This window comes from Elephas maximus, chromosome 25 (genome assembly GCF_024166365.1).
Source record: "Elephas maximus indicus isolate mEleMax1 chromosome 25, mEleMax1 primary haplotype, whole genome shotgun sequence".
Classification (NCBI taxonomy): Eukaryota; Metazoa; Chordata; class Mammalia; order Proboscidea; family Elephantidae; genus Elephas; species Elephas maximus.
In genome coordinates this window covers 23,899,667-23,908,008 of record NC_064843.1, presented here as the reverse complement: position 1 = coordinate 23,908,008, position 8,342 = coordinate 23,899,667, and the positions used below count along the sequence as shown (strand labels likewise).

Below are 8,342 nucleotides of genomic sequence, written 5' to 3'. Positions count from 1 at the left end.
TGGTCCTAGGCTGCAGTCTGCCCTGTGATTTGTATCGTTGCAGGTTATTGATTGATAGACTATGCAAATGAGATAACTACAGCCTACTATGCAAATGAAGGGTCTGTGACCTACTGAGAAGGGATTGGTCAACTTGTGCCCTCCAAGGGCCATGCCTTGAAATTAACAATGAGTTGTGTATATAACCAGCCAACCCCACAGAGGTTCTTGAGACAGGGTAGAAAGAAGGAAGAAGCAGAGAAAGAGAGAAGGCAAAGAATCTCCTAAAAAAGTTGTAACAGTTCATGGGCTGTAACACTGAAGACAGTAACAGGCCCAGAAGGGCCCAGCTACAGAGCTGATATTGATAAATGCCAGGACCCAGAGGAGCCTGTCCTCAGGGGGCCAAGAGGAGCCTTGCACAGCCAAGAGGATCTGAGAGAGCTGTCCTGCACGGAAGAAGGGAGATTTTCCTACATGCTTCCTGATCCTGAGTTGTAGCCTGTTGATCCTGATCCCAAGTTGTACCATTACTTACTTAATAAATCACTTAATTATAAGCATGGTCAGTGGCCATTGCAATGGATTAACGAACCTGGAAAAGAAGTAGAAAGTGCTGCGGGAGGGATGGCTGGTGTCAGAGTTGGTAAAAAGGTTGGGAAAAAAAAAGCAAACCCACTGCTGGCCAGTCAATTCTGACTCACAGCGACCCTATAGGACAGAGTAGAACTGCCCCATAAGGTTTCCGAGGAGTGCCTGGTAGATTCGAACTGCTGACCTTTTTGGTTAGCAGCTGTAGCTCTTAACCACTACACCAAAAGGTTGGAGGGTGGAGGTATGTCTGCTCTCCACCTCATGGAAATCAGCTTTGGGCTGATCCTGGTCATTATCCCCTGTGAAGTTAGACAGGTCCTGACGTTACTACTACTTCCACCATTTTACAGGGCTCTTGGGAGGAGAAAATGAGGTCACGTAGGTGAAAGCTCTGTGTAAAATGTAATGCCCTGTGCACTTTTTCCTGTGCATTGGGAGGAGGTCCTGTGTGGAGTCAGACTGACCTGGGTTGGAGTTCCAGCTCTATCACTCACTGGTAATGTGACTTTGGGTCAATCATGTACCTTCTCCGAGCCTCAGGCTCATCTGTTAAGTGTATATATTATTAACACTATTAACACCACAACTCATAGAAGGAGCCCTGGTGGTGGGTGGCAGATAGAGAGATTGGCAGTTCGAATCTACCAGGGGCTCCATGGGAGAAAAGATCTGGCAACCTGGTCCTATAAAGATTATAGCCTGGGAAATCTTTTGGGGCAGTTCTACTCTGTCCTACAGTGTCACTATGAGTCAGAACCGACTCAACGGCACACAATAAGCAACAACAACTCATAGGCTTGCTGTAGAAATTGAATAAGAATTAAAAGAGGTAATGTAAGTGTCTGATACAGAGTAAATGTTCAGTAAACATTCTTCCTGAAACACAGACACACACATAGCCTTTAGAGCCATGGCTGACACAGTTTTTAGTCTCAAGGAGAAAAAGGTAGCCAATGGGCCCTCTCTCTGGTTTCCCTTCTAAGTAAGGAACTCAGTGGCCAGAGTCCAGGATGGTCACCAGTACGTATGGAGGGCAGGCAGCCAAATGCTAGCCTCCCACGGGGAGTTTCCAAAAAGTGTAAGCACAGAGTTGCACAACCTGCCCCTAAGACGTGAGTTTGCTTAAGTGTTTTCATCAAACATTCCCTGAAAGGAAAGTGAGCAGGGTGGTGGGGCAGCCTGGAGGAGGAAGCAGAGGAAAAGGGAGGGAGCTGGGAGAATTTAGACATGGGCATGGGATTAGAAAAGGATGCTACCACACTTATGGAGTTCCTACTATGTACCAGGCACCCAGCTGAGCTCACTCGTCTGCTATCTAGTTAGATCCTTGCCAAAAATCAGGGAGATCGGGTATTGCCCCCCCTCCCCCCGCCCAGTCCGAGAGAGGACGTAGTAAAAATACTTAATATTGCTTGATGGCGCACAACAATGTTTCTACAGCACTGCGTATCAGGCAGTGGGGTAAGTATACGTTTGATCCTCAGGACAGCCCATGACTTGGGTACTATTCTGATTCCCATTTTATAGAAAAGGAAACCACCCAAGGCTGAGAGGAATGAGGTGACTTGCCCAAGGTTACCCAAAGCCCGTGAGACATTTCCCAAGGGACTTATGGGGGTGGATCCGGAAAGTGACCCCAATAAGGGTTGTCTTTACATGCCCACAGTAGCCCAGTGTAAGTGTGACGCAAGTGACCAGAGCACTGCCCTTCCTTTCACCCAGAGGACAGTTTGTCCTGGTTTGTGGCTGTTCCTCACTCTGCCACTGACCTAAAGTTTAAAATTTCATTCATAAGTTTGGAACCACAGACTTGGCAGCGTGGGAAAGGCCCTTGGAGACCATTTATTCTAGTCCAACACCCTCATATTAAAAAAATATTACAGATGGAAAAAAACCCTGGGGCCCAAAGAGAGCCACAGACACTCCAAGGTCACACAGCAATTTTCTGTTAGACAGAAGGGTCAGCTTGGGGTCAATTACAGATCACCTCCTTCTGTAGTTGCCAAATGTGAATCACTTGGGGAGCTGTACAAATATGCAGATTTCTGCACTCTGCTTCTGGATATTTAGAACAAGATTTGCAACAAGGCCTGGGAATCTGAGTATGCAGTACACTCCTCAGGTGATTCAGATGGCCCAGGGTCACCAACAACATTTGGAAGTTGGAGTCCGATGCCCCGCTTTCATTTTATAATTAGGGATACTAAGACTCAGCCAGAGGAGCCCTGGTGGTGCAATAGTTAAGTTCTGGGCTGCTAACTGAAATGTCTGCGGTTCAAATCCACCCAGCAGCTTTGCAGAAGAAACCACCTGCCAATGTGTTCCCATAAAGATTTACAGCCTAGAATACCCTACGGGGCAGATCTACTCTGTCTTACAGGTTCGTTAGGAGTTGGAATCCACTGGACAGCACACAACAACAAACAACAAAACCCAGCCACGGACCTGCCCAAGGTTCCACAGCAAGTCTGTGGGCCTTTATCTCCGACTGTGGTCTGAACTCTGTGGTCTGAACTCACAGCTCATTCTCATTCTGGAGGCTGTCCGAGGTCAATTCTCAAAGTGGGTCAAGGAGGCTGGCCAAGCTGTCATGGCTTTCCCCAACTCCTGGTTTCCTGACTGGACTCAAGACACACGATGTTGCCCATTTCCGGGTCTCGGAATGGTGGAAATTCAAGAGCTGAAACCCGAAAGGGAAAAGGAAACGGCAGGACGCTGGCCTGCTGGACCATGGGGTTTTCCCAGAGGCGAGATCTCTACTCCGGGGATGACAGCAGACACCAGCTACCCAGTCCACCCTAAAGCCGCCCCGCAGGTTCCAGGCTACCTGCGGTTTTCCGTTTCAGGAAAGGTAGGGAGGGCCTCCCCTTTGCGGAGAAGACTGGGGTGGGGCGGGGGGGACAGCCGTGACGTGAGGGGGCGGACACCAGGAAGAGCCTCGCATTCCAGCACCTGGCCGGAAGAGTGAGCTGCTCTGGGACTTAAGTCGACCTCTCAAGCATGTTTCCTGAGCTTCTCCGCCTACGTCGTCGTCTTAATCCTTCACCCCCGGGGCTACCCTGGGTGAGGGATTCACTGCTCCTTTTCCACTTCCCCACCACCGGCCCACCACCTGTGTCACTGTCCTTTTCCTTCCTTTGTTTTCTTTTTTTCCTGCAGTGGCATTTTGGTATTTAGAGCCAGATTCCTGGGTGTGAATCTCAGCTCAGCTTTCTGTAAGCATACTGAGCTAGGTAGAGTCACGCCCCCTGTCTGAGCCTTCATTGCCTCTCCTGTTTACAAAAAAAAAAAAAAAAAAAACTTGCTTGGATTCTGACTCTTAGGGATTCACACATACTCTGACCTACGTGTGTCAGAACAGAACTGCTCCATATAGACTTCTTGGTAGTCTTTACGGAAGCAGATCACCACGTCTTTCTTCTGTGGTGCCACTGGGCAAGCTCGGTTAGCAGGTGAGCTCTTAACCACTGTGCCACCAAGGCTCCTTTAGGTTAGTAGTTGAGTGCAAACAGTCGCACCACCCAGGGACCTCTGCGCCTATAAAAAGGATTAATATCTACCTTCTCGAATTGTGAGGACTATATAAGATCATGAAGGCACTTAATAAACAGATGTTTTCTCAGAAACACTGAGGGGTCTGAATATATCTCGGTTTGCTGACCTGAATTGAGGTGGTTACAAGAATGGTGGAGCTGGAAAGCACCTCAGAAATCTTGGGCCCTAATGACTCCCAAACTGGAGCTGGAGTGAACTGTTTACGGTATTTTCAAATGATGAGGGAAATCATATACTCTTGATAAAATTTCAAGTTTCTTTACTTTTATCTGGAATTGTAGCAACTCAAGGTGCTAACAAAGTTATCACGTGCCGTTCAGGAGTTTGATTGGCAGTTAGAGGTGTCTGATAAGTTTTATTTTTAATGGGAAAATAATTAGTGGAGATGGTTTAAATGTTGGAAAACGTTAATCTTGTCCAACTCCTTATTTAATAAACAGGGAAGCTGAGGTTTAAAGAAGGAAGTGGCTTGCTCAGTCACACAGCTAGTAAGTGATAGAGCTGGCTCTAAACTCAAGCTCTTTTTGTGGAACCAGTTACTTCCTCTCTTTCCACTCCAGAGAAGGGAAATCTAGGATCAACGAAGCTGAGCAGTTTTGGTCCACTGGGTCAGGAATGAAAATGACTCATCAACTTGCTGTCTCTCTGTTCTGACTCATACAGCAAATATTTACTGACTGTCCACACAATTTGGACCCAGAGGAGAAGGCAGAGATAAGACAGTCACGGCCACACACAGGCAGTCAGGATTTGCACCCAGTTTTATTACTTCAGAACCTGAGCTTTTTCTACCACTCTGACTTCTAATATATCTAGATTGTGAACAGTGTCTGAAGGGAGGGGCTGTCCCATTCGTATGTGTCCTATCCCTCCTGGCACCCAGTAAGCGCAATATCATTGCTGGGAAAACCACTATGGTGTTGGAAACACCTGAATTCGAATTTTTACTTTGCCACTAACTCTACGTCTTTGAGATAAATTTGTTGCTTTCTTTCTCTAGCCTTTAGTTTAATAGTCGTAAAAGAGGAACAGTAGTGAAATCACGTATGAAAGAAATCATGAGAGAGCTTGTTGGTTCAAGTTGTCCTAGAAGAAAACATTGTAAACCTAGGTTGAAAACAGTCAACGTTAATCCCCTCGTTAAACTCCAAACATCGTTCCTTAGACTCCGGCCAACTCCTCTCTCCCCTAGACTCTCTTCCTTTATTCAAACTTCTCCTCTAGAGGGCACGCAAGCTCTATCTCTTTCGCGCCTCATTTTTGTTCGCCTTCACGCTTCATTCTGCGCACGTGCAAACTTCGCTTCCCTGCTGCCCGTACCTTCGTTTAGCAGGCTTGCACCCACTACGCCTGCGCACCCTCAGCCCCGCCCCTCCACCGCCGTCCCCGGAAACGCTTCCTTCCTACGCAGCCGCTACTGCCGCCGCCGTCGCTGGAGCTTTGCCTCTCTAGGCCGGTAGGGCTTCTCCTCCATGGTCCTGTCTGTCAGCGCTGTTTTGGGGGTCTATCGGTGAGGCCGGGCCGCGCTCGGAGGCGTCAATCTTCGAGTCCGTCGCCCGTAAGTGAACTTCAGAGGAGCTTGAGTACGGGCGGGGGCCCAGCGGCTGGGACGGGCAGGCCATCCGCTCACCCTGGGAATGGGTCTGTCCGCCCTGCCCCCCCCCGAAATGGGCTCGCCCCTCCGTCCCTGTCCCTCCTCCCGGGCGGGGCGGCGTTGCCATGGTGACGACGGGCTGGCTGAGGCCGGGCGCTTGTCCCCGCAGGTCCCGGGGCGGCCCGGGGCCCATGGCGCGGCAGCTCTGACGGAGGCCCGGGTGGCGGCCGTGCCCCGTGGGCCGGCATGGCAGGCCAGTTCCGCAGCTACGTGTGGGACCCGTTGCTGATCCTGTCGCAGATCGTCCTCATGCAGACCGTCTATTATGGCTCGTTGGGCCTGTGGCTGGCGCTGGTAGACGGGTTGGTGCGCAGCAGCCCTTCGCTGGACCAGATGTTCGACGCCGAGGTAGGAACCCCGGGCCGGCGCGAGCGGGTCTCGGCCTCACCAAGTGGGCTTTGTTGTCCGACACTGGTGAGCTTTAGCCTCAGCTGGGCCACCTCGCTTTGTGGCTCTGAGAAAATGATTTTAGCTTTTCGAACTTCATTTCCTCCACCCACAAAGTTGGATGACTGATAACAGAAAGGCAGATTGGAACAAAGGAAAGGGCCTGGAGGTTATAGTAAAACAGGCCTGCATTCCAAGCATCTCTGATGCATCTTCCTGAGACTCTGGGAAAGTGACTTCACTTCTCCGAGCCTCAGATTCTCGCGTGCCAAATTGGGGACTCGTTGCCATCGAGTCAGTTCTGATTTATAGCAGAGTTTATAGCGATTTATAGAAGAGTAGAACTGCCCCACGGGGCTGCTCCAGAGCAGCTAGGTTCAAACCACTGACCTTTTGGTTAGCAGGTGAGTGCTTTAACCACGGTGCCACTAGAGGGCAGGGTTAAATAAAAGAGCATTCATGGGGGTACAGTGGAAATAACCTGGACTTTGCAGTCAGTTGAAGTTTAACTTACTGTCTGTGTGACCTGCTGTCACCCTCTCAACCCCAGTTTCCGCATCTGCAAGATCCTGAGACCAGAAGCAGAGAAGTTGTTGGGTGCAATATGGAGAGCCTGCACTTTGCATTCAGAAGGCAGAGGGTCCAGGCTAGGCCCACACATAGCTGTGGGACATAGTAGCTTGTAGGTCTGTCTGGAAACAGAGTAATCCTACCTTGCTGTCATCAGCAAAATGTTACGAGACTCGGAGAGATCTAGAAATGTGAAAGTACTTTATAAAGTGTAGTGAGAGGCAGCTGTAGTGTGTGGTAATGAGCACAGTTCCTGGAGTCAGGAGATGGGATGGAGTCTTTGCTCCTGCTGCTTATTCTTTGTGTAGCCCTTGTGTGTTATTATCCAAAGAGAGATAACAATAATGAGTTTGGGAGGTTGTTGTGAAGATAATAAGAGATAATAAATGTCTAAGGTCTTTGTAAGGAGAAAATACTGTGCAAATGTTTAGCATTCAGTAGTATTGTGTGAAGGGTGGTATAAAGTTGTATACTTAACAGGTGCCTTTTAGGAGTCTTTTTTCTTCTGGGAAGGGCATATGAAAATCCCTGGCTTTGTTAAGAGCCATCTGATGCTTGCAACCTGAATCCTAGAACAAGAGTCTGCAAACCTTTTCTTGAAGAGTGAGGTAGAAAAGATTTTAGGTCATAACTGCTCAACTCTCCTGTTGTAGCACAAAAGTAGCTGCAGACAATTTATAAACAAATAGATGTAGTTCTTTCAATAAGACATTATTTACAAAAACATGTTCTTGGCCCTCAGGGCCATAGTTTGTTGAACCCTATTCTAGACTTTACTATTGTTGCCTACTTACTATATCATTTTGGACAAGTTATTTCACTTTTCTGAGTTTTTATTTCTTCTTCTATGAAATGATGATAATGTTTTTTGTCCTGCTGTGAGGGTCAAATGAGATACCATAATGATGCCTATGAAAGCTGACAGTAAGCTGCCATTCAGATGAAGAGGGTATTGTGTTTTGTGCTCTCGGAAGAATGCTTATTCCTTAGGAGCCGTGCTGGGATCCTACAGCTGGGGACTCTACCAAGTCACTTCTCTAGCATATTTCCGTTTGTGATTCCCCCTCAGATCCTGGGCTTCTCCACCCCTCCAGGCCGGCTCTCCATGATGTCTTTCATCCTCAACGCCCTCACCTGGTGAGTATCACCAGTTTTGCTGTTTGGCTTTTGGGATCTTAGCACTGTGACTCACTTCCTAAATGGGGAAATGAGACAGCCTGGGCACTTCTTCCTGGGGAGTGGTGGACTATAGTGGGTGGGAGAGGCCAGTTCTAGGGCTGGCTCTATTATTGGGCTCCCTTCATAGCTGTCTTGGCTTAGCTGGAAAGGTCTTACGTCACTATGTGTGTGCTGCTGGTGGCACAGCTTCTGTCTTGGATCACTTGCATGATGTGGAGTGCGACGAGGAAAGGATTGGACTGGGAGTCAGGACAACTGGGTTCTATTCTTGATCTGTGTGTCATTGGCCAAGTTACTTCCCTCCTTTTTGGGTGTCAGGCTCCTCATCTGTACACTGGGGGGGGGTGGGGGGGGAGTGTTGATGGGTCACCTCTCAGGTCACTTATGACCATTGCCTGTCTCTTGAGAAGCAGTTTAGCACGGT

General features: G+C 48.7%; 1 protein-coding gene across 3 annotated transcripts in view; it reads left to right on the top strand.

Moving 5' to 3' along the window:
* The first annotated feature begins 5,504 nt into the window (after positions 1-5,504).
* SYS1 (SYS1 golgi trafficking protein) overlaps positions 5,505-8,342 on the top strand; it is a 39,079-nt gene continuing 36,241 nt past the window's right edge. For 2 of the 3 annotated variants that reach the window (XM_049868955.1, XM_049868954.1), the window contains exons 1-3: positions 5,507-5,686; positions 5,892-6,130; positions 7,809-7,876. In XM_049868955.1, the coding sequence (XP_049724912.1) occupies positions 5,969-6,130; positions 7,809-7,876 (230 nt within the window). In that variant the 5' untranslated portion in view covers positions 5,507-5,686; positions 5,892-5,968. Of the gene's footprint in view, positions 5,687-5,891; positions 6,131-7,808; positions 7,877-8,342 lie in introns of all 3 variants that reach the window. The other variant, XR_007515369.1, reaches the window with a different exon arrangement.